Below are 27,747 nucleotides of genomic sequence, written 5' to 3'. Positions count from 1 at the left end.
CCTTAGATAACATGTTAAGGCCGTGAGAATGGATGAATGATTTGTTAGAGATAGAAAGACCATAGACATGGCAGAGCAGTGGTGAAGGAAGGAATGAATGAAAAAATGAATAACCTTTTGTGGAGAGACATTTAGCATAATGATTAAGAACATAGGCTCTGGAGGCAGACTGCCTGGGAAAATCCTGGCTCCCCCACTTACTAGCTAAGAGATGCTAGGCAAGTTACCTCTCTATGCTTCAGTATCTTCATCTGTAAAATGAGAATATTAATAGTAGCTATGTTACAGGGTTACTAAGAGGATTAAGTGAGAGAATACATGTAAATCACTTAGAGCAGTACCTGGTATTTGGGGTGGAGGGTGGGTGGTGTATGAATCTGTTCTGTTTCCTATCTTTGAAACTCCTTGCTTTAAACCTTCACAGCATACCACAAAAAGACAAGTGCAGACAAGTACATGACCTCAATGAAGAGGAAGATAAAATTAGGCACAAAAGGCAAGTCGAGAGTTTTCTTATAGTGTTAGATTTAGGAATGTAACCTAGGGTCCCAGTTGAGCACTTATTTAATTCCATATTCAGTATATGACAATGTTTATAGGAAATGATCCAGAGGGAGCATATTATCCTGATACAGAATATTAAAGAGAGGAGTTAGTAGAAGTTGTAAAGCTTTTACATTTAGTGCTGTTGTTTTTTATCTATACATTTAAATTATTGTACCAGACATAAATTGACCTTAATGATTTTTAGATCCCATTTCACAAATAATTCTGAATATTTTTATTAATCAGTAAAGTATAATTATTGGTGATGATGATGATATGATAGCTAGTATTTTCTTACTTTTGAAATGAACTTCCAATAAAATTGCATGGGGCTTCTTCTTTTTTGGTGTACAATTCTGTGAATTGTAAATCATGTAGATTGATGTAACCACCACCACAATCGAGAGAGAATAGCTTCATCACCTTAAAAAACTCCCTCATGCTGTCCCTTTATAGTCATTCCCAACCTACCATAATTCCTGACAATCACTGACTGTTTTCCATCACTGTAGTTTTATCTTTTAGAAAATGTCATGTAAATGGATCATACAACATGTAACCTTGTGAGATTGGCTTCTTTCACTCAGCATAATGCCTTTGAGACTCATTTGAGTTGTTGCGTGTATCAATAGTTCATTCATTTTGTTGAGTAGCATTTCATCATATGGACATTCCAGAGTTTGTTTATCCATTCACCCATTGAAGTGCATTTGGATTGTTTCCAGGTTATGATGGCTATGCATAATATTGATATGAACGTTCTTGTACAGGTTTTTTTGTGAACATAAGTTTTTATTTCTCTAAGGTAAATATCTAGAAGTGGGATTACTGGGTCATATGGTAAGTGTACATTTAACTTTATATGAAACTGCCAAACCATTTTCCAGAGTGGCTGTACCATTTTGCATTTTCACCAGCAATGTATGAGAGTTCGAGTTGCTCTACATCTTTGTCAGCAGTTGGTATTGTCAGTATTTATTTTGGTTATTCCAATAGCTGTCAAGTGGTACCTCATTGTAGTTTTAATTTGCATTTCTTTAATGGCTAATGATGTTGAACATCTTTCATGTGCTTATTTGCCATCCTTATATCGTGTTTGCTAAAGTGTCTGTTCAAATCTTTTGCTGTTTTATAATTGGGTTGTTTATTTTCTTCCTGATGACTTTTGAGAGTTCTTTGTATATTCTAAACACAATCTTCTGTTGGATATGTGATTTTCACACATTTTCTCCCAGTCTGTAGCTTGTCTTTTCATTCTCTTAACAGTGTCTTTTGCAGAGCAAACTTTTTTTATTGTGATAAAATATACATAACATAAAATTTACCATGTAAACCATTTTTAAGTGTGTAGTTCTATGGCATTAAGTACTTTCACATTGTTCTGCAACTATCACAACCATCCATCTCCAGAAATTTTTCATCTTCCCAAACTGAAACTCTGTACTTATTAGATACTAACTCCCCGTTTTCTCCACGCCCATCAGCCTCTGGCAACCACCACCCTACTTTCTGTTTCTATGAATTTGACTACTCTCAGTGCTTCATATAAGTGGAATCATACAATATTTGTCCTTTTTGTGACTGGCTTTAGTTAGCATAATATCTTCAAGATTCATCTAAGTTGTAGCATGTGTCAGAATTTTCTTTTTAAGGTGGAATAATATCCCATTGTATGTATATAGCACATTTTGTTTATCAATTGATGGATGCTTAAGTTGTTTCCATGTTTTAGCTTTTGTGAATAATGCTGCTACGAACATGGGTGTACAAATATCTGTTTGAATACCTGCTTTCAATTATTGTGGGTATATACTCAGAAGTGGAATTGCTGGATCACATGTTAATTCTACATGTAATTTTTTGAGAAACTGCCATATCATTTTCCATAGAGACTGTACCATTTTACATTCCCACCAGCAATGCACAAGATAAGAGTTCCAGTTTCTCCATACCCTTGGCAACACTTACTATTTTCTTTTCTTAAAAAATAATAGCCGTCCTAATGGGTGTGAAATGGTATCTTATTGTGGTTTTGATTTCAATTTCCCTGATGATTAGTGCTGTTGAGCATCTTTTCACATGCTTTTTGGCCATTTGTATATCTTCTTTGGAGATATATCTGTTCAGATCTCTTGTCCATTTTTAAAATAAGTTTCTTGTTTTTTGTTGAGTTGTAGAAGTTCTATATATATTCTGTATATTAATTCCTTATAAGATATATGACTTGCAAATATTTTCTCCTATTCCAAGAATTGCCTTTTCACTCTGTCTTTTGATGCACAAAGTTTAATTTCGATGAAGTCCAATTTGTTGATTTTTTTCTTTTGTTGTCTATGCATTTGGTGTCATATCCAAGAAATCATTGCCAAATCCATTGTTATGAAATGAAGGCTTTTCCTTATGTTATCTTCTGAGAGTGTTATAGCTTTAGCTCTTATGTTTAGGTCTTTGAACCTTTTGAGTTAATTTTCGTATATGGTATTAAGGTAAAAATTCAGCTTTATTATTTTCATGTTGATATTCAGTTTTCCCAGTGCCACTTGTTGAAAAAAGACTGTTCTTTCCACACTGAATGATCTTGGCACCCTATTCAAAAATCATTTGACTATATATACCTGTCTTTATGCCAGTACCACACTGTTTTAATTACTGTAACCTTGTAGTAAGTTTTGAAATCAGGAAGTGTGAGAACTCCAACTTTGTTCTTTTTCAAAATTGTTTTGGATATTTGGGGATCGGTTGAGATTCCATATGAATTTTAGAATGGATTTTTCTATTCCTGTAAAAAATGTTATTGACGTTTTGGTAGGACTTACATTGAATCTGTATATCACTTTGGTTAGTATTGATGTCTTAACAGTATTGTCTTCTAATTCATGAACATGGGGTGTCTATTTATTGTGTCTTGTTTAATTCCTTTCAGCAACATTTTGTAGTTTTCAGTGTATAAGTCTTTTACCTCGGAGAAAATGTTTTCAAGTTCTAAAATCTTGTTTATCAGTTGATCCTTTCATGGGTTGCTTTTTATGTATGTGCATTTATATGTATCTAACAACTCTACCTGTTCATGAAAAATATATTTTCCTATGTTTTCTTCTGATAGTTATATAGTTATACATTTTACATTTAGATCTATGATCCATTTTGACTTGATGTTTATATAAGGTATGAAGTTTAGGTTAAAGTTAACTTTTTTTTTTTTTTTTTGGCTTCAAATGTCCTGTTGTTTTAGAACCAACTGTTAAAAGAGTATCCTTTCTCCATTTACTTGCCTTTGCATTTTTGTCAAATCAATTGGCCACATTTGTGTGTTAATACTTAACCTCATAATTAATGGTGAAAAGTTGAAATTCTTCCCCAAAGATCAAAAATAAGACAAGGATGTCCACTCTTGCCACTTCTGTTCACAGTGGAATGAAATTCAAAATAAATAACAGAAGGACATTTAGGAAAATTACAAATATGTGGAAATTAACACTCTACCAAACAGTCAATGAATTAAAAGGAAATCAAAAGGCACATTAGAACATATTTTGAGGTAAATTAAAACACAACATGCCAAAACTTATGGAGTAAAATAAAATCAGTGTTTAGGGGGATATTTAGCTGTAACGCCCATAGCTGTATATGCCCATATTAATAAAGAAGAAAGATTTCAAATTAATAACTGAAATCTCCACCTTAAGAACTTATTAAAAGAAGAGCAAACTAAATCCAAATCAAGCTGATGAAAAGAAATAATAAAAAATGGAGCAAAAATGAATGACATAGAGGAAATAATAGAGGAAGTCAACAAAACCAAAAGTTAGTTCTTTGAAAAGATCAACTAATTTGTAATCCCTTAGCTAGACTGATCAAGTTAAACAGAAAGAAGACTCAAATTTCTAAAACTCAGCTCCACTTTGGTTCTTATTTGTATGGGACATCTTTTTCTATCTTTTTGCTTTTAATCTATTTGTGTTTTTGAACCTAAAGTGTGTCTCATGACAGCAAATAGTTTGGATTATATTTTCTCTTTTTAATCAATTATTTCAATCTCTGCCTTTTGAGTGGAGAGTTTAGTTCATTTATTTTAATGTATTTAATTAGAGTCTGTTAAGGATTTACATCTGCTATTTTGCTTTTTGTTTTCTGTTTCTCTTGTATCTTTTTTGTTCCTCTGTTCCTCCATTTATTCCTTCTTTTATGTTAAATAGATTTTTCCAATGTGCCATTTTAATTAACTTCTTGCCTCTTTTACTATTTTTGTGTATGTGTGTGTGTGTTAGTGGTTGCTCTGGGGATTACAATTAACCTCTTGGCTTAAATAAATTAATTTGCATTAAAACCAACTTAATTTCAATTATATTAAAAAACTTTGTTTAGCTGTTCTCTACCTCCCATACTTTCTACTGTAATTATCATACCAATTACATCTCAGAATGTGGCTTTTCATTGCAGTGCCAGGCAGGTCAAATAGTTCCATCCAGGTAAAATAGTGAAAATTCTCCAAGGATGGGGCTTTTATGGTGCTCCAGAACTGGTCTGCCACTCCAGTTTCAGATAGGCTGCTGGTTTTTGCAGCTTCTGTTGTTGCAAGATTGTTGGTTTTCAAGGCTACTGCAAAGCTAGAGAAGGGGAGATGGGATGATGGAAAGTCGAAATGCTACAAACCTCACTTTGACTTACATTCATCTCTTAGCATATGGATAGCCAATTGTCCTGGTGCCTTTAGTTGAAAAGACTATTCTTTTTCATTGAATTGTCTTAATATCTTTGTGAAAAATCAATTTACCATAAATGTAAGAGGCTTTTTTTAATGTTTTTTTTCTCTTTATGTTCAGCAATTTGATTATGCCATGTCTCTTCTGGGCATGAGTTCTTTGTTATTTCAAATTCTTGGTTTCTTACCCCTTCCTCCTGCTGCCATTCACTCTTCATAGCATCTAAATGTACCATATATTCTCTCCAGGTTTTATAACTTTATTCAACTATAGTATGGTACTCTCTGACTACAACCTTTTTCTTATCCTTCTGGCTCGCATAACTCTCTTAAATTCACATACCATCTCTTCAACCCTGTTTATATCTCCAGTTCCTTGACCTTTTAATTTTCTCCTAATCTGTCAGTCCCTTTCTATTTCTTCTTCCTTTCAAATCTCACTGAGACTCTATCATCCATTATTTAACCACCCATCTTGACAATGAATCATTCTCTTTGCTTCCTTGTCTGTGTATCACATCCACCCAGCAAAACCTCAAACTCAAATCAACCAAACTAATTGCCTTCTCTATTTCTACATCATGGCTTCTGGGCATTGCTAGAAAGAAATCATAACTTTGTTGATTATTGCCTCTACAACTTTCTTGTCTCTGTTATTGGTTAGAGCCTCTCCCTTGTTGAACAACCTATCTCCTAGTCCCTAGTCAGCTCACTATTTCATTCCTTATAAATACTATTTTAGATCCTCATTGCTCTTTCCTTTCCTACCATTTTGTCATTTTTAACAGTCTTCCATCCTATTTCAAAGGAAACTGCCATCAGCAAGAACTTTCATCCATTTCCTGCTTCATGCTCTGCTAACTTCTGTATCCTCACCCTTGTTTTCTTCTCTCTTGACTCAGTGCTAGGGAATTCCTTTCTGCTTAAGGCTAATGTGTATAATTTTGTGCTGGATCCTATCCCTTTTATCTTCCAAATAACTTCAGTCATCCCCAGTATTGCTTCTTTCTTTTTAGGGTTTTAACATGACTTGTATACTTGTCAGACTCCATGGTCTACATATGCCTACCATGAACTATCTAAAGAAAATGATAAAAATGAAAAATGTCTTTCAATTGATTAGCTACTTGAACAAATAATACATTTAGATCTTCTTCTTTTTTTATTATACTTTAAGTTTTAGGGTACATGTGCACAATGTGCAGGTTAGTTACATATGTATACATGTGCCATGTTGGTGTGCTGCACCCATTAACTCGTCATTTAACATTAGGTATATCTCCTAATGCTATCCCTCCCCCCTCCCCCCACCTCACAACAGGCCCTGGTGTGTGATGTTCCCCTTCCTGTGTCCATGTGTTCTCATTGTTTAATTCCCACCTATGAGTGAGAACATGCAATGTTTGGTTTTTTGTCCTTGGGATAGTTTGCTGAGAATGATGGTTTCCAGTTTCATCCATGTCCCTACAAAGGACATGAACCCATCATGTCCTGCATAGTATTCCATGGTGTATATGTGCCACATTTTCTGAATCCAGTCTATCATTGTTGGACATTTGGCTTGGTTCCAAGTCTTTGCTATTGTGAATAGTGCCGCAATAAACATACATGTGCATGTGTCTTTATAGCAGCATGTTTTATAATCCTTTGGGTATATACCCACTAATGGGATGGCTGGGTCAAATGGTATTTCTAGTTCTAGATCCCTGAGGAATCGCCACACTGACTTCCACAATGGATGAAATAGTTTCCAGTCCCACCAATAGTGTAAAAGTGTTCCTATTTCTTCACATCCTCTCCAGCACCTGTCGTTTCCTGACTTTTTAATGATTGCCATTCTAACTGGTGTGAGATGGTATCTCATTGTGGTTTTGATTTGCATTTCTCTGATGACCAGTGATGATGAGCATTTTTTTCATATGTCTTTTGGCTGCATAAATGTCTTCTTTTGAGAAGTGTCTGTTCATATCCTTCGTCCACTTTTTGATGGGGTTGTTTGTTTTTTTCTTGTAAATTTGTTTGAGTTCACTGTAGATTCTGGATATTAGCCCTTTGTCAGATGAGTAGATTGTGAAAATTTTCTCCCATTCTGTAGTTTGCCTGTTCACTCTGATGGTAGTTTCTTTCGCTGTACAGAAGCTTTTTAGTTTAATTAGATCCCATTTGTCAATTTTGGCTTTTGTTACCATTGCTTTTGGTGTTTTAGACCTGAAGTCCTTGCCCATGCCTATGTCCTGAATGGTATTGCCTAGGTTTTCTTCTAGGGTTTTTATGGTTTTAGGTCTAACATTTAAGTCTTTAATCCATCTTGAATTAATTTTTGTATAAGGTGTAAGGAAGGGATCCAGATTCAGCTTTCTACATATGGCTAGCCAGTTTTGCCAGCACCATTTATTAAACAGGGAATCATTTCCCCATTTCTTGTTTTTGTCAGGTTTGTCAAAGATCAGATAGTTGTAGATATGAGGCGTTATTTCTGAGGGCTCTGTTCTGTTCCATTGGTCTATATCTCTGTTTTGGTACCAGTACCATGCGGTTTTGGTTACTGTAGCCTTGTAGTATAGTTTGGAGTCAGGTAGCGTGATGCCTCCAGCTTTGTTCTTTTGGCTTAGGATTGACTTGGCAATGCGGGCTCTTTTTTGGTTCCATATGAACTTTAAAGTAGTTTTTCCAATTCTGTGAAGAAAGTCATTGGTAGCTTGATGGAGATGGCATTGAATCTGTAAATTACCTTAGGCAGTATGGCCATTTTCACAATATTGATTCTTCCTACCCATGAGCATGGAATGTGCTTCCATTTGTTTGTATCTTCTTTTATTTCATTGAACAGTGGTTTGTAGTTCTCCTTGAAGAGGTCCTTCACATCCCTTGTAAGTTGGATTTCTACGTATTTTATTCTCTTTGAAGCAATTGTGAATGGGAGTTCACTCATGATTTGGCTCCCTGTTTGTCTGTTATTGGTGTATAAGAATGCTTGTGATTTTTGCACATTGATTTTGTATCCTGAGACTTTGCTGAAGTTGCTTATCAGCTTAAGGAGATTTTGGGCTGAGACAACAGGGTTTTCTAGATATACAATCATGTCATCTGCAAACAGGGACAATTTGACTTCCTCTTTTGCTAATTGAATACCCTTTATTTCCTTCTCCTACCTGATTGCCCTGGCCAGAACTTCCAATAGTATGTTGAATAGGAGTGGTGAGAGAAGGCATCCCTGTCTTGTGCCAGTTTTCAAAGGGAATGCTTCCGGTTTTTGCCCATTCAGTATGATATTGGCTGTGGGTTTGTCATAGATAGCTCTTATTATTTCGAGATACGTCCCATCAATACCTAATTTATTGAGAGTTTTTATTCGATGCAGAAATCCTTAATAAAATACTGGCAAACCGAATCCAGCAGCACATCAAAAAGCTTATCCACCATGATCAAGTGGGCTTCATCCCTCAGATGCAGGGCTGGTTCAACATATGCAAATCAATAAATGTAATCCAGCATATAAACAGAACCAATGACAAAAAGCATATGATTATCTCAATAGATGCAGAAAAGGCCTTTGACAAGATCTTCTTTTACTGTATACCATAATAAGTAGCAGTTCGTTTAAAAAGTGAAATGTAAAAATTTAAGCCCTAAAAAAGATAATATTAAATAGATAATATAATATGTTAATATTTTTGATATCCTAATGGGAAAAGATTTTTTCTATTATTTGTTTTCAGTGAAAATTTTCAAACACACAGAAAAGATGAAAGAATTTTATCACAAAGAACCATTATATTACCATCTGGAATCTACCATTAATATTTTGCCTTATCACATATCTATCTATACCCATACCCATCTATCAATCCATCTTTATTAATGTATTTTAGAAAACCGCTGATGTAAATTCCTCCCCCCCAAATACTTCAGCATGTATACTGTTAATGAGAGTTAAATATTTATTAATGATTTTTCTTTTGTTGCATAATTTGCAAGCAGTTAAATGTAAAGCTCTTTTAAGTGTTCATTTGCTGACTTTTGACCAATGTATAAATCTGTAGTGATATACTGGTAAATGTTTAACAACCAGGTCTCTGGCAGGGTGGTGGGGGAGGGGAGCGGGGAAAACAGGCCCTGATTTGTATCATTTGCCAGTTTCCAAGGTGTACATATTACCACCATAGCCAGTTTCAAGCTACCAATATGTTATCACTGAACATGGAATTGGGAATAAAAACAATCATCAGACCATCTCCAGGACACACTGCATCTGTGTAACCTAACCCCATCAACACAGAAGATTACTATCACCCCAGAAAGTTTCAGCATACTTCTTTCCAGTAATTCCCATCCTACCGTCTCAGAGGCAACTAGTGTTTTGATTTTTTTCCACCATAGATTAGTTTTGCTTGTTCTAGAGCTTCATATAACTGGAATCGTACAGTATATGTTCTTAGTGTAAGGTTTCTTTAATTCAACATAATGTTTTTGGGATTCATTCATATTGTCATATGTATCAATAGTTTGCCCTTTCTACAGCACAATTCTTAGAAGAGTTTTCTATAATTACTGTGTTAGTTTCCTAGGACTGCTGTAACAAATTATTATAAATCTGGTGGCTTAGAACAACAGAAGTGTATCCTCTCCACAGTTCTGGAGGCTAGAAGTCTAAAATCAAAGGTGTCAGCAGGGCCATGCTCTTTCTGCAGGCTCTAGGAGAATATCCTTCATTACTTCTTCTATCTCTGGTAGTTGCCAGCAATTCTTGGTGTTCCCTGGTTCATAGATGCATAATTCCTATCTCTGCCTCTGTCATCACATAGCATTCTCATGTATCTGTGTTTTCACATTGCTCTCTTAAAAGGATATCAGTCATTGGATTTAGGCCCCACCCTAATCTGGTATTACTTCATCTTAATTTAACTACATCTGCAAATACCCTATTTCCAAATATTTCACAGTCTGTGGCTCCAGGTGGACATGAATTTTAGAGGTATACTGTTCAACCTAGTACAGTCTGCCCTCTGGTGCCAAAAATTCACATCTATCCACGTGCAAAAGACATAACATCCCCAAAAGTCTTAACCCATTCCAGCACCAAGTCTGAGTCCCAAATATCATCTAAATACCAACTCAAAAAGTCCTAAGTCTCATTATCTAAATCATCTATATCAGGTATGGGTGAGGTTCTGGATATGGTCCATCCTGGGGCAAAATTTCTCTCCATCCAGAGACTGGTGGAGCTAGAAAACAAGTTATCTGCTTCCAAAATAAAATAGTGGGACAGGCATAAGATAGACATTCCCATTCTGAAAGGGCAAAAATGAGGGAATAAAGGGGTTACTGGTCTAAAGCAAGTTTGTAGCCTAGCGTAGCAAATTCCATTAGTTTTCAAGGCCTATGAGTAATATTCTGGGCTCAGTGCTTTGTCCACTGGGCCCATATACTCAGTCTATCAGGGCAGCTATAGCCCCATCCTCTCTGGCCTCTACGTCTGTGGCTTTGCTCTTGTAATCATCCTTCCTTTGTCCTGTCTCTGTCTCTTTCACACCAGGCTGGCACTGGTGGTTTTTGCTGGTATAAGATTCTCAAAAACATTGTCAGTCTCATATATGTCAAGAGATTTATACCATTAGACATGAGGTTTCTCTACAGATTCTTCCTAGATAACCCGATCTGTATTCCTGGCTTCTGCTGAGTTGGTTGATTGGATCCTAACACTCTAACACTTAATCTCTTCAATGAAAGTTTGTCCATCTATACTGTTGGCCCTGTTTCCAGAGCACGCTATCTGTATAGGCTGAGAATTTTCCCAATCATCAAGTGTTGTCCCCTTTTTTCTTAACAGTTCCTTCTTCAATTTTCCTCTGTCCTCTTTTATTTTATTATAAGCATCAGGGAGAAACTAGCCTGCATCTTCCACACTTTGCCCATTCATCTCCTTAGCGAAATATCAGTTTGTCACTTTTAAGTTAGACTTTTCGCCCAACAGTAGAACTCAATTCAGCCAAGTTTCTGCCACTTTATAGCAAAGATTGCCTTTCCTCCAGTGTCTAATAACATGTTCATCATTTCCTTCTAAGGCCTTACCAGAAGTACTTTTAACATTTATACCTCTAGCAACATTTTGTTCATGATTACATGTATATAATCATGAACACATATATTCTCTAAGATAATAGAAGCTTTCTCTACTGTCTCTTTACTTCTTTCTGAGCCCTTACCAGAACTGCCTTTAACATCCATATTTCTACCAACAATCTCCTCAATGTAATATAGGCTTTTACCATCAAGCAGCTCAAAATTCTTCCAGCCTCTACTCATTACCCAATTCTAAATCCAATTCCACATTTTTAGGTATTTGTTAAAGCAGCATCTTACTTCCCAGTACCAGTGGTACTTTGTTATGGCAGCCCTAGGAATCTAATACAAACTTTGGTACTGGGAAGTAGGATGCTGCTTAAGGTGAATGGCTTAAAACAACAGAAAGTTATTCCCTCACAGTTGTGGAGGCTACAAAATCAAGATGTTGGCAAAGTTGGGTCCTTCTAGTGGCTCTGAGGGAGAATTTGTTCCATGCCTCTCTCTTATCTTCTGGTGTTTGCTGGCAGTTCTTAGATTATCTCTCCAATCTCTGCCTCTGCCATCACATGGCATTCTGGTTGTTGACTGTGTCTGTCTCTGTATCTTCACATGTCCTTCTTATAAGGACATCAGTCATTGGACTCAGAGCCTACCCTGTGACTTCACCTTAACTAATTATATCTGCAAAGACCCTATTTCCAAATAAGGTCATATTCTTAGGTTCTAGGTAGACATGAATTTTGGGAGGATTCTATTTAACCCAGTACATTTACTTATTGCCACTTGTTCACCTCTCATTCACTTTTTTTTGGAAACCATCTTTTTATAATGAGATAGATCATGACAAACAGCGCTTAAAACATTTTTAATCAGATCAAGAAATAGAACATGCCGATACTCCAAACATCCCCATATGTCCCTCACAAATCACAACCCTCTTCCCACTAGATATAACTACTGCCCTAACTTGTGATAATTTCCTTATTTTTCTTTATATCTTTACCACCCATACATGCAGCATTAGACAGTCTGGTTTGGTTTTGCCTGTGCTTAAGCATTGTGTCAGTGAATTATACTGTATGTATTCTATTGGGTCTTCCTTTTCTACTCAATATTGTGGTGTTTTCTGGCAATTGTATTTGAGATATTTGTACATATTGCTATGTGTAGCCGTAGTTCATTTTCACTGAAGTATGGTATAGTATTCCTTTATATGAACATACCATAGTTTATCCATTCTACTGTAGTTGCACATTTGGGTTGTTCCCATTTGGGGGGCTGTATATATCACTTCTGCCACTGTGATCTTTCTTGTACATGTTTTCTGGGACACGTATGCAGGAGTTTCTCAGGGTATATATCTAGGAGTGGAATTGCGTGGTGAAGTGTTCACATGTCTTCAACTTTAATAGCTGTTAACTAATTTCTGAAGGGATTCCCCCAAGTTAAAATTCCACCAGCCATGTGGAAATGTTTAGGTTGCTTTACATCCTTGTCCACAACGGGTATCCTCAGACTCTAATATGATGAGTATTTACTTGTATTTTGTTGTGCTTTTTTCCCTTTATTATTAGTTAACATTTATTTATGTTACTTTTTTTTCTTTTTTTTGAGACAGAGTCTGCTCTGTCACCCAGGCTAAAGTGCAGTGGCATGATTTCAGCTCACTGCAACCTCCACTTCCCAGATTCGAGCAATTCCCGTGCCTCAGCCTTCCGAGTAGCTGGGATTACAGACGTTTGCCACCACCCCTGGCTAATTTTTGTATTTTTAGTACAGACTAAAAATACAAAATGTTCACCAGGGACAGTGGCACACACCATGTTGGCCAAGCTAGTCTGGAACTCCTGACCTCAAGTGATCCACTCATCTCAGCCTCCCAAAGTGTTGGGATTATAGGCATGAGCCACCACACCTGGCCAATTTATGTTACTTTTTTAAAGGCTTTAGTGAAGTGTTATTTTCCTCAACCTTTTATTTTGGAAAATATCAAATGTGGAGAAAAATTGAAAGAATACACCCACACCCTTCACCTGCGTTCACCAACTGTTGACAACTTGCCACATTTGCTTTACCTCTCTTCCTCCATATGAGTGTATGTGTATGTAGTTTGTTTACTAATAAACTGTTTGGAGTAAGTTTCAGACATAAGAAGGATTTACTCCTAAATACTTAATTGTGTATCTCCTAAGAACAAAGACATTCTCCTGTGCAATCACAGTATAATGATCACTCTTAAGAAATTTAACATTGCTTCTCTAATGTTGCAATCAGGTTTCTCAATTATAAATCCAGAATACAATCGGAGATCACACATTACACTTAGTTTGCTTTAGAACAGTTCCCCGAACAGTTCCCCTGCCTTCGTGTTCGTGTGTGTGTGTGTGTGTTTGTGTGTGTGTGTACCTTTCAGGATGTCATTTTAAGAGTCTGAGCCTGTATTGTTTGTTTGTTTCATTGTGGTTTTAATTTCATTCTTGAAAACTAGTTATGTTGGATACCTTCTTACACATTGACTGGCCATTTGGACAGCCTGCTTTGTGAAATGGCTATTCAGTTCTTTTGCCCATTTAGCAAATGTGAAAATGCCTATTTACTATCTGAATGTCTTTCCATCTGTTGTATCTTTGTCCAGATGCAGTCTTGGTTCAGAGGTCACTTTAGGCATCTATCAAAACAATAGCTTTTGAATCTTGAAGTCAGCAGATAAATAACTTTAAAGACAAAATAACCAATGGGTGAACACCAAAGCACTAAGATATAGCACATCTCAGTTATTGCCACCTCTGTACAGGAAGGAAGGAGATAGGAAAGTGTTGAGGTTATACATCCTGAATACTCTGTATCCAATTTTTCTCTAGTCATAGGTGCATTTTCTTATAAATTTGCACCAGTCTTTTTATTATTATGGATACTTGTTCTTTGTTGGTAATATATGTTGAAAATGTATATTCCAATTCTGTAGTTTGTCATTTCACTGCCTTTATGGTATCTTTTGGTAAACAACAGTTGTTGATCTCTATGTAATAAAATTTATTAATTTTTTCTTTATACTTAGTGGTTTTGTGCTTTGATTAATAAATCCTTTTTTTTTTTTTTTTTGAGACAAAGAGTCTTCCCCTGTCACCCAGGCCGCAGTGCAGTGGCCTGGTTCACTGCAACCTCCGCCTCCTGGGTTCAAGCAGTTCTCATGCCTCGGCCTTCCAAGTAGCTGGGATTACAGATATGCGCCACCACGCCCAGCTAATTTTTGTATTTTTAGTAGAGGTGGGGTTTTACCACATTGGCCAGGCTGGTCTCGAACTCCTGACCTCTGGTGATCTGCCCTCCTTGGCCTCCCAAGGTGCTGGGATTACAGGCATGAGCCACTGCGCGTGGCCCTGATACTGTTCTTTATTCTAAAAGCTTTATGTTTTTTGCCTTTTACATTTAAGTCTTTAATCTACCTGGAATTGATTTATGTATATGGTATAAAGTAGGGTTCCAGTTCCTTTTTCCCTCGTGTAGATAGCCTTCTAACACCAAATATTGAAAATGTCTAGACTGTTATTGTGTTGCAATATCAGGTGTTCATATATGAATGAATTTTTTTTTTATTCTTTCTTTTGTTCCTTTGGTCTTTTTGGCTATTTTAGAATCAATATCACACAGTCTAGCTTTATGATGTTTTAGTATCTGCAGAATAATTCTTTCCAACTTGTTTTTCTTCAAAAGTGTTTTGTCTACTTTTGACACTTCGCCTTTCCATGTAAATTTGAAAATCTATCAAGTTACACATGCACACATACCTTTATATGATTTTGATTGGGATTCCATCGAGCATTTAAGTCAATTGAGGCCAATTGACATATCTGTGAGTCTTCAAATCTTCAAATGTGAACATGGTACCTTTCCATTAATTTAATTATCCTTTAATGACTTTCAGTACATTTTCTGTTTTCTATTTCTTCTCACCTTTTGTGATTCTGAATAATTTGTTTATTTTTAAACCGCTTTGTTGAGGTATATAATTTACACATGATAAAATCCACCTATTGTAAGTGTTCAATTCAGTGATTTTTAGTAAATTTATAGAATTGTGCTATCAAATCCAGAGTCCAATTTTAAGACATTTCCATCACCCAGGGCAAAATTCCCTAGGGCTCATTTGCAGTAAATGACTCCCACATATACCCCAAGCCTCTGTTTCCATAAATTTGTCTTTTCTAGATATTTCATAATGAATGGAATCTTACAATACGTGGTCTTTTGAATCTGGCTTCTTTCAGGAACCATAATGTTTTTGAGGTTCTCCATGTTGTTGCATGTATCAGCAATTTGTTCCTTTATATAGCTAGTTTTTTTATTTTACAGCTTTATTAGTCTGTTCTCAGACTGCCATGAAGAAATACTGGAGACTGGATAATTTTTAAAGGAAAGAGGTTTAATTGACTCACAGTTCTGCATGGCTGAGGAGGCCTCAGGAAACTTACAATCATAGCAGAAGGGGAAGCAGACACCTTCTTCACAAGGTGGCAGGAGAGAGTGTGTGTGAAGGAGGAACTGTCAAACATGTATAGAACCATCAGATCTTGTGAGAACAAACTCACTATCACAAGAACAGCATAGGGGAAACCGCCCCCATGATTCAGTCACATCCCACTAAGTCCCTCCCTTGACATGTGGGGATTATGGGGATTACAATTCCAGATGAGATTTGGGTGGGGACACAGAGCCAAACCATGTCAATAGATATACCACATTGTTTAATCTTTTCACCACTTGATGACATTTAGGTTGTTTCCACTTTTAGCTATTATCAATAATGTTGCTGTGAACATTTGTGTGAACATGTTTTCATTTCTCTTGAATGAGTAAAATTTCTGTGTCCTACAGTAATTCCGTGTATAACCAATTTGAGGAATTGACTATTTCCTAATGTGGTTGTATCATTTTACTGTCTCATCAGCAATGTATGAGTTCTTATTTCTCTGCATCCTTGCCAATACTTGTTATTACCTGTCTTTTATTACAGCCATTTCAGTGTGTGTACTGATAGCTCATTGTAGTTTTATTTTGAATTTCTGTAATAACAAATGATCTTGAATACTTTTTCATCTGCTCATTAGCCATCAATATGTCTTTTTTGGTGAAATGTCTGTTTAAGTCTTTTGCCCATTTTTTGATTGGGTTGTTTCTGAGTATAAGAATTCTTTATTCTGAATACAAGTCCTTTATAAGGTATATATATGATTTGCAAATGTTTTCTTCTAGTCTGTAGCTTGTCTTTATTTTCTTAATGGTGTCTTTTGAAACACAGATGTTTTTAATTTTAATGAAGTTCAATTCATTATTTTATGGCTTGTGCTTTTGGTGTCATATCTAAGAAATCATTGCTGAACTCAAGGTCAGAAAGATATTCTATTTTTTTTTTCTGGAATACTTATAGTCTTAGATTTTACATCTAGATATATTATACATTTGAGTTGATTTTTATGTGTGAAGTAAAGGGTCCAAGTTCATATTTTTGTTTATGGATGTCCAGTTGTTCCAGCACTATTTAAAGGCTGTTATTTTTCCCATTGTCTTGGCACCTTTGTGGAAAAATCAATTGACCATAAATGTAAGGCTTTATTTCTGGACACTCAACTTGGTTCCATTGATCTATATGCCTATCCTTATACTCTAAATCTTTTTACTGTACCTTTATAGTAAGTTTTGAAATTGGGTAGTATGACTCCTCCAACTTTGTTTCTCTTTTTTAAAATCACTCTTTCTATTCTAGGTGCTTTGTATTTCCATGTAAATTTTAGAAACAGCTTGCCAATATTTTAAGAAAAATAAGCCTGCCAGAATTTAATAAGGATTAAGTTGAATCTATAATTCAATTTGGAGAAAACTGATCTTTAATCATTAATCTTTTAATACAAGAAAATAGAATGTCTCTTCCTTTGTTTAGATCTTCTACAATTTATTTCAGCATTGTTTTGTAGTTTTTAAGTTACATTTATTTTATCAAACTTAATCTTATGCTTTCTTTATTGAATTTATTTATTATTTTTTAGAGACAGGGTCTTGTTCTGTAATCCAGGCTGGAGTGCAGTGACACAATCATAGCTCACTGCAGCCTCCAACTCCTGAGCTCAAGGGATCCTTTTGCCTCAGCCTCCTGAATAGCTAGGACTACAGGTGCATGCCACCATGCTTGGCTAATTGTTTTTAAAATTTTGTTTAGAGATGGGGTCTCACTGTATTGCCCAGGCTGGTCCCAAACTCCTGGCCTCAAGTGACCCTCCCACATCATCCTCTCAAAGCACTGGGATTACAGGTATGAGCCACCACACCCAGCCTTTTGAATTTATTTCTAAGCATTTTAATGATTTTCATGTTCTTGTGAATAGAATTGTTTTCACATTTCATTTTCCAGTTGTTGCATGCAATTATATAGAAATTGAGTTGATTTTTCTTTTTTCTTTTTTTTTTTTTTAGATGGATTCTTGCTTTGTCACCCAGGCTGGAGTGCAGTGGCACTATCTCGGCTCACTGCAACCTCCGCCACCTAGGTTCAAGCGATTCTCCTGCCTCAGCCTCCTGAGTAGCTGGGATTACAGGCATGCGCCACCACGCCTGGCTAATTTTTGTATTTTTAGTAGAGACAGAGTTTCACCATATTGGCTAGGCTGTTCTCAAACTCCTGACCTCAGGTGATCCTCCCTCTTCAGCCTCCCATAGTGGTGGGATTACAGGCATGAGCCACTGTGCCTGGCCTAAAGTTGATTTTTCTATATTAATTTGTATCCTGTGACTAAACTCTTTTATTCTAAAAGTTTTATTATGGATATCTTAGAGTTTTCTACATAGACAATCCTATTTCCTGTGAATAAAGACACTTCTGTCTTTCCAGTTTGGAGGATTTTTTTTTTTTTTTTTGCCTCCTTATACTGTCTGGAACCTTCAGTATAATGTTGAATGGAAGTGATGAGAGCTAACATCCTTGCCTTGTTCCCAGTCTTAGGGGAAAAGTATTCAGTTTTTAACCATTAAGTATGATCTTAGCTCTGGGTTTTCTGCACATGCTCTTTGGCAGTATATTACTTTCCTATGAAAATAAAGGTAATTAGTATGTAACTAATTACCATATATTGAGTGGCTTAAACAATATAAATTTCTGCCCTTGTAGTTCTAGAGGTCAGAAATCTTAAGATGTCAACAGGACTGCATTTCTTCTAGAGGCTCTGGTTGAGCCTTGTCCAGATTCTAGAGGTTACCTGTATGCCTTGGCTCGACCCTTCCTCACATTATCCTCTGCATATATCATCACATCTCCCATTCTGTCTCTGACCTTCTTGCTTCCTTCTGATAAGGACCCTTATGATTACATTGGTCCCACCTGCATAATCCAGAATCATCTTCCTATCTCAACCTTAACATGATCACATTTGCAAATTCCCCTCTGCAGTATAATTTAACATTTTCACAGATTCCAGGGATTAGGATGTGGACATCTTTGGGGGGCCATTATTCAGCCTACCACAAGCAGGTTGAAGATGCTCTCTTCTAGTGTCAGTTAATTGAGCTTTTAAAAAATTATAAATGGGTATTGGATTTTGTTTAACGCTTTTTCTGCACCTACTGTGATGATCATGTGATTTAAGATTTAATCTATTGATTTTTAGATGTTACACCAATCTTTCATTTCTGGGATAAATCCCCCTTATATGTGTGTGATTCTTTTGTATGTTGCTGGATGAGGGTTGCTAATATTTTATTAAGTATTTTTGCATCTATATTCATGAGGAATATTGGTCTGTGGTTTTCTTGTAATATCTTTGTTTACTTTTGTTATCAGTGTAATACTGACATCATAGAATGAATTGGAAAGTATTTCCTTCTCTTCCCTTTTCTGAAGTGTTTCTGGAGGATTGGTGTTATTTCTTTAAGTATTTGATAGAATTTACCAATGAAGCCATTTGGACCTGGGTTTTTCTTTGTGGGTTGTTTACTGAGTACTAATTCACCCTCTTGTTATTTGTTTTTTCTTTAAGAGTGCTTTGGTAATTTGTATCTTTCTATGAATTTGTCCATTTATCTAGGTTTCCTAATTTGTTGGCCTAAAGTTATTTACAATATTCCTAAATAATTGTTTTTCATTCCCTAAAGTTAGTAGTGATGCTTCCTCTTTAATTATTGGCTTTAGTCATTTTTGTCTTCTCTCTTACTTTCTTGTTTAGTCTAGGTAAAGGTTTGTCATTTGTTAAACTTTTCAAAGAACCAGCTTTTGGTTTTGTTGATTTTTCTCTATTTTTCCATTTTCTATTGCGCTGATTTATTTCTTAATCTTTATTGTTTTCTTCCTTCTGCTTGCTTTCTGTTTAGTTGACTCTTTTTCTAGTTTCCTGACTTGGAAGCTCAGGTTTTAAATTTGAAACCATTCTTCTTTTCCAATACAGGCATTTAAAGCTTTAACTGTCTGTCATATGGATGCAGCATTGTTTTAGCTGTATTCATAAATTTTGATATGTTGTGTTTTCATTTTCATTGAGGTCAAAATATTTTTAAATTTCCTTTATGAGTTCTTTGACCAATGGGTTATTTAGAAGTTTGTTGTTCAATTTCCAGATATTTGTGTTTTCCTGTTTCTTACAGTAGTGGATCACTAATGTATGTCCATTGTGGTTACAGAACATACTTTATATGATTTCAGTCTTTTTTAGTTTTTTGAGACATACTCCTACCTTGAGACCTCACTCTAATATCAGTATGATAGATGCCCTTGCTTTTTTCAGGTCTTCATTCAAATAGCACCTTCTCAATGAGACCTATCCAGACCAACATTAAAAATTACAACCACCTCATAGCTCTTCCAATCTTATCTTGTATTTTTTTTTCTTTTTTATAGCACTCCTACCTTCTAACATGCCATGTAATTCACTTAGCTCTACAAAGGGAGGAATCCTTATTTATTGATGCATCCTTAATTATTTTTTAGTGTATTTATTAATCTGTTCATCCACTTGGACATATGTAGCTGAAATCTGTTCACTTACTTTGGATGATAGTATTTCATCATATAAACGTACCAGAATTTTATAATTAATTCTTCTTAGATGAACATTTGTATTTTTGCTAACTATAGGCAATTATAAATAGCAATGATCTGAAAATTCTTATTATTGTGTCCTGGTGCATATATGCCTACATTTTTCTAAGGTATGTATGTGGGAGTAGAATTGATGGGTTGTATGTTGAGCATATCTTCAACATTAGTAGATGATGCCACGTTGATTTGCACTGTGTATACACATTCCCACCAGCAATATGTGAGGGTACCAGTTGCTCTACAACTTCACTGACATGTAATGTTGGCATTCTTTTTAATTTTTGCCAATATGTTGGTTTTCTATTAGTATCTTATACCCTTCCTAATTTGCATTTCCCTGAATTCTAATATGGCTGAACACTTTTGTATATATTTATTTTATTATTATTTTTTAATCTAGAGACAGGGTATCACCGTGTTACCCAGGCTGGTCTCGAACTCCTGGGCTCAAGGAACTTTCCTCCTGCCTCAGCCTCCCAAGTGCTGGGATTACAGGCATGAGCCACCACGCCTGACCCACATATATTTATTAGCTATGTGTATTTGCTCTTTTGTAAGGCATCTCTTCAGTATTTTGCCCATTTTCCTAATGGTTGTTCATCTTTTTCTTATTGATTTGTAGGAGTTATTCATGTATTTTAGTTTTAAGTTCTCTGATAATTCTTTGTGTAGCAAATATCTTTTCCTATCCTGTGGGTTTTTTTTTTTTTTTTTGGTCCATCTCTTTATGACATTTTGATGAACAGAAGTTCTTAATTTTAATGTAGTTGTCTTAGGAAATACTTACATAACTACTCCTATGCCTTGCTGGTGGAAATATAGAATAGTATAACTCCTACAGCGTGAAATTTAACAATACGTAGAAAAATTACATACACATTTGCCCTTTGTCTCAGCAGTTTCACTTCAGGGAATCTGTTTTAAACATATACTTGAAAAATACCAAATCCTGTATGCACAAAGCTGTTTATCAGGACATTATTCATAACAGTATGAGACTGGATATAAGACCAACGTGTATCAGGAGGGGAATAGTTAAATAAACTATGGTACATCCACACAATGGAGTACTGTGCAGCTTTACGAAGGAATGAGAAGAGCTCTACACATTAATATGGAACTATCTCCAGGATATAAGTGCAAAAAAGTAAATTGTAGAACAGTGCTTCTAGTAAGTTACTTTTTATGTAGGAGAGAGGTATAACTAATGAATTATGTGTATGTGTATATATGCCTATTTGCTTATATTTTCAAAAAAGAAACAATGGAACCATAAGCCAAAACCTAATAAAAATTATTATTTATGGGGAAGGAAGGGAATGGGATAAAGGGGACAGAGATGGAAGTGAGACTTCTGTGAAGGTACTGTATAACAGTTTCACTTTAGATCCATGTAAATATTTTGCATCATTTAAAAGTTTGATCAAAAAGGTAAAAATCAATCTCTAAAATTCAAAAACAACCTGAAGCAAATGAGCCTAATGATAAATAAAGTTAGTAGCATAAACACACAATTGGAAAACAAAACAGTTACTTATAGTGACTTTAAAACATTTGTATATTTCCAATGGGACCCATATTCTAAGGGCAAAAGTAACTGCAAAGAAATATAAAACTATATTCAGCAGTTTTATTGGTGATAGTATTGTTATTGACATTTTAAAATTCTATAAGTATATTGTAGGAAGAATTTAATGAATAATTTTGCTAATATTACTTTAAGCATATGAGAGGAGATACACTCTAAAATAAAGGAGTTTAAGTAAAAATCTTGTTATCTTAAATTTGAGTTGGAAATACCAATATAAACTGATGGTTTACTTTTCTCTTTAAAAATGTCCCTCTTGCTCAACAAACTAACACAAGAACAGAAAACCAAACACCGCATGTTCTCACTCATAAGTGGGAGTTGAACAATGAGAACACATGGACACAGGGAAGGGAACATCACATACTGGGGCCTTTTGGGGAGTGGAAGGAAAGGGGAAGGAGAGCATTAGGACAAATACCTAATGCATGCAGGGCTTAAAACTTAGATAATGGGTTGATAGGTGCAGCACACCACCATGGCACATGTATACCTATGTAACAAAACTGCATCTTCAGCACATGTATCCCAGAACTTAAAGTAAAATTTTAAAAAATAATAAATAAAATAAAACCATTCTAGTGGATCATTTAAAAAAAATGTCCTAGCTTTTGTCCACTGAAAAGGCCTGGAAACAACAACTTGGAAGTTGCTTCTGCACACACCAGCAACACACTTTGGTTTCTAAATACCACTTCCTACTAAAAGGAACCAAGGGTCCCTACAAAAATATTCCAGGTTTGAGTTAGGAGGTATGCAAGATGAGCTTAGGATATTTGGCTGTGCCAGAAAGCTGAGAAGCAATACAGGAGCCGATTTGAAGGGGCTCCCACTGGTCCTAAGTGGGATAATTTGGCCACTAAAAAGAATAATGACTATGTTTAATTGACACAGATAAAGTATATGAAAATACACGATTTCATTATTATACTAAAAATAACCATTGGTCACCACTGGACATTTTTTTTGTTTTGAGACAGAGTCTCACTCTGTCACCCAGGCTGGAGTGCAGTGGTGCGATCTCGGCTCACTGCAACCTCCGCTTCCCAGGTTCAAGCAATTCTCCTGCCTCAGCCTCCCGAGTAACTGGGACTACAGGTGCCCGCCACCATGCCCGGCTAATTTTTTTATTTTTAGTAGAGATGGGGTTTCACCATATTGGCCAGGCTGGTCTCAAAGTCCTGACCTTGTGATCCGCCTGCCTCGGCCTCCCAAAGTGCTGGGATTGCAGGCGTGAGCCACCACACCTGGCCTCCATTAGACATATCTAAGGTGTCAACTCTTACTCTCATAATTGGTAAATAATGGCAAAGAATCAAGCATTTATCCTGCCATTCCCATATGATCTACGTTTAGGGAAACCACATAGTTGATGACGGTAAGTTCATTTTAGAATTACAGATAATAAGCGTAAAAGAAAGAATTAGGAAAGCCATGATTTGCAACTCTTAATAAATTAATAGACTAGGTAATGGTCATCAATGGATGTAAAAAACCCATTAGGTGGAAGGTGAATGGGAAAATTTAATAATGGAGGGATGAGACTAATACCATCTACCACCTCAATCCACTGATCAATTTCAGTATCACTAAAAATAGGACCACCAAACATTATGTGTCTTATGACATGATACAATAGGAAGTACATATCTGTCTATAAAGGATTCTTTCCTAAAAATATAGAACCTGAACCTAATCAAACCTGTGGATCAGCACTGTCCGATGCAACTTTCTAAAATGATGTAATAGTTTTTATCTGTTCTGTCCAATATGGTATCCACTAGCCACATGCGACTGTCGAACACTTTAAATTTGTTAAGTTCAGCTGAGGAACTGATATTTAAAAATTAATTTAAATAGACACATGTGACCAGTGGCTACTATATTAGGTAGCATAGTTATAGATTATCTGCCAAGAAATAGAAGGGATTAAGGAACAAGTTAAACAACACCGTCAGAAAATGATTAATCAAATTCATTTGTTCATAGAACAAATGTAGTTTATTTAATCAATGGATGAGTGAGAAAATGAAATAGAGGGGTGGGAGAGACGAGGCACTGTTTTAGAATAAAAGTATCTTAAGAGATATAACAGCCAAAGGCTAGTTTAGATTTTGAATTGAATAAACAAGTATAAAAAAATCTTAGATGGAATCAGGACAATTTGAACATAACATTGGTATTAGATGATACTAAGGAATTATTAATTTTGTGAAGTATAATGCTATATTGCTTATATTTTTTTAAATGCCCTTATCAATTAGAGGTGCATATATTTGCATGACTCTAGGTGCCTCAGTTGCCTCACCATAGTTCTGGCCTATAGTTCTGCTTGAAATATACTGTAATAAGATAACTATTTACCATTGTCATTTGTCACAGGTTGTAAAGACCTGCCCCAGCAGTGTTTCTTTATCTGAGGTCCAGGATTTAATTTTTATTAATTTGTCAAAGGTTGTATTGGTAGGCTTTGTAGAACTTCCCTATCTCTTTGTCTTGATCCAGATGAACCCCAAAAGAAGAACAAAGGTGATCCCATGAACAACCTGGAAAGTTTTTACCAAGAGATGATAATGAAAAAACGTCTTGAAGAGTTCCAACTTATGAGAGGTGAACCCTTTGCTTCCCACTCACTGGCCTCAGCTACATCAGTGGGTGATAGTGGCACAGCTGAGAGCCCATCATTACTCCAGGACAAGGGAAAACAGGCAGCACAGGGTAAAGGCCCCAGTCTCCATGTGGCAAATGTTATTGATTTTTCACCTGAGCAGTGTTGGACTGGGCCTAAGAAGCTGACGCAGCCAATAGAATTTGTCCCAGAAGATGAAATCCAGAGAAATCGTTTGTCAGAGGAAGAGATCCGAAAAATTCCTATGTTTTCTTCATATAATCCAGGGGAACCAAACAAGGTATAGGCCAAACCAAGTAAAACAACCTGGGTTGATTTCGCTTTTATTTATCTCTACCTAAAGTAATACTTTTAAATTAGCTTTGATTATACCAAAGAATCATGATATAGGCACAGTGATTGTGTTTGTCCTTGACCTTGACTATTCATTCTCTGCATACTATTTAAGTAGTGTATTTCCTATAAGGTTCTTGGTACTTTGCTAAGGTCCTGAACTACCCTTAGTGTTTTAAAGAAATCTTGATAAGACTCTAGTCTATACCCATTAGAAGCCCCGAATTGAAGGAAGAGTAACCTCCAAGGTCCTACGGTGTGATAATCAAATAGTGTTCATAGGACCACCATAGCTGGTAGCCATGGTGCCTCTGGAATTAGCCAATAATTGACTGCCTGGTTGTGAGTTGGGTATATGCTACCACATGAGTCTTCTCTTCAGAATGTTCTACCTGGCTTTCGTATGACATATGACTTAAATTGCTGTTGGCAAAGCAGCAAAGTGAAAAGGTCCTATAAGCTTTAAGAAATTGTCCAACAAGGCCGGGTGTGGTGGCTCATGCCTGTAATCCGAGCACTTTGGGAGGCTGAGGCAGGCGGATCACGAGGTCAGTAGTTTGAGACCAGCCTGACCAACATGGTGAAACCCCATCTCTACTAAAAATACAAAAATTAGCTGGGCGTGGTGGTGTGTGCCTGCAATCCCAGCTACTCAGGAGGCTGAGGCAGGAGAATCGCTTGAACCCGGGAGGCGGAGGTTGCAGTGAGCCGAGATCATGCCACTGCAGAATCCAGCCTGGGCAACAAACTGAGACTTTGTCTCAAAAAAAACAAAAAAGAAAAGAAATTGTCCAATATGTAACTAAATAATGTTGTAAATAATTCTTATTTTATTGATCAAATCATTATTTCACATTCATGTTATACGTTACATCTGGAATGGAAAACTCTTCATTACTATATTACCTAAAGAGATTATGGATCAAATCATTATTTCACATTCATGTTATATGTTACATCTGGAATGGAAAACTCTTCATTACTATATTACCCAAAGAGACAACACAAGCCCCTGGAGCATATACTTTGTTGTGTCTAATTTAAAAAACAAAACCAAAATTATAATGTTAGTTTTTGACTGTCTCTGAATTAAAAATAATCATTCTAGATGAGGGATATTAAAACAGTTTATTTGACTGAATTTCTAATAGTTCAGGGGCATTTATACTATTAGTTCAAGGGTAGCTTTGTTTTTATTTACTTTTTGTTATGAAATATTAATATACCAAAAGTTATATAGAATAATATAGCAAATACCTGTGTAGCCAGCCAACCTTTATTAATCATTATCAATTCCTAATATTTTCCATATTTGCTTAATTAAAAAAATAATAAAGCATTATAGATATTCCTGAAGACTTCCACATATTCCTCACCAATCTCATTCTCCTTTATCCTTTCCAGATGTAAACACTATCCTGAATTTGCTATTTATAATTCCTGTGCATGTTTTTATATTTTTACTACATAGCCGTATATTCACAAATAACATATAGTTTTATATGTTTTAAAACTATATAGATGACATACTCTATCATTCTACAACCTTTTTGACTCGATATACATAATGCTTTTGAAATTTATTTCTAAAGATACAAGGAACTATATAGTATTCCATTGTAGAAATAGACCATTATTTATTATATTTATCCATTTTCCTGAAGATTTGTTCTTTCTGTTATTTTGCTATTACAGTTAATTCTGCAACAAGTATTATCGTACACCTCTTGTTGCACGTATGCCAGACTTTTTCTAGGACAGTGTTTTTCAAACTTAGATTACAATTAGGTTACAACCAATGGGATTTTTTTAATGAAATTGGAATAGAATAGAAATATCAAAAAGTGTTCCCTACAGTATGTTAGGGTAATTACTGTTTCTTAAAGCTTTTTTTTTTATATGTGGTTGTGTATATGTGACATAATGTGTGTGGGGCCACATTGAAGAATGCAGTTCTTCATGTAGATCTCAATCAAAAGTGTTGGGAAGGTGTCATTCTATTACAGTGTCTCAAATGTTAGTGTGCATCCGAATTGCCTGGAGGGCTTATTAAAACACAGATTGCTAGACTCCACCCCCAGAAATTTTAACTCAGTAAATCTGGAGTGGGGCCTGAGAATTTGCACTTCCAACAAGTTCCCAAGAGATTCTGATCCTGCTGGTCTGAGAGTAACAATTTAAGAATCATCATTCTAGGTTATATACCTGGGAGTGGAATTACTGTGATATATATAGGGTATGTATATCTCAATTTCTAATGGAACAGGGTTTCAGAGATCCTCTTCACATTCTTGCCAGAACGTTGGAGTATTATTTTGCCAGTCTAATCAGCTTGAAAAGATATTTAATTGTTCTAATTTGCATGTTTCTGATTTCCAGTGAGGTTATGCATGTATTCTTAACATTTATTAGCCTTTCAGGAACTTTCTGTGAGTTACCTGTTACATTTCTTTGCTGAATATTTAATCATTTGTTTTTTCATATTTATTTATAGGGATTATTTTAGAATTCTGCATATGAATCCTTTCTGTTGTTTAGCAAATATATTTGCCCAGTGGATGACTTACTTTTTAACTTTGTTCCTGATGTCTTTTGTTGAGCAAAAGTCTTTCATTTTAATGTTATCAGATTATCAGTATTTTATTCAATGGTTTGTGCTTTTTGAATCATTTTAGGGAGATCCTTCCCTATAAATCAATAAGAAAAATACAAACAACACAATAAAAATAAAAGTGTTTATAAAAACAGATATAACAGGTAATTCACAGAGGCAAAAACACCAGTGGCCAATAGACTTAAGAAGT

The 27,747-nt window shown here is 35.6% G+C and overlaps 1 protein-coding gene across 6 annotated transcripts in view; it reads left to right on the top strand.

Moving 5' to 3' along the window:
* Positions 1-27,747, top strand: part of RBM41 (RNA binding motif protein 41) — a 61,985-nt gene that overhangs the window by 10,420 nt on the left and 23,818 nt on the right. For 3 of the 6 annotated variants that reach the window (XM_063660569.1, XM_054471546.2, XM_054471547.2), the window contains 2 exons: positions 425-496; positions 24,487-24,890. In XM_063660569.1, the coding sequence (XP_063516639.1) occupies positions 425-496; positions 24,487-24,890 (476 nt within the window). The remainder of the gene's footprint in view (positions 1-424; positions 497-24,486; positions 24,891-27,747) is intronic. The other 3 variants (XM_054471548.2, XM_063660570.1, XM_063660571.1) reach the window with 2 other exon arrangements.

The sequence above is a fragment of the Pongo pygmaeus genome, chromosome X, assembly GCF_028885625.2.
Source record: "Pongo pygmaeus isolate AG05252 chromosome X, NHGRI_mPonPyg2-v2.0_pri, whole genome shotgun sequence".
Lineage (NCBI taxonomy): Eukaryota > Metazoa > Chordata > Mammalia > Primates > Hominidae > Pongo > Pongo pygmaeus.
This window is presented reverse-complemented; position numbering and strand designations above follow the sequence as displayed.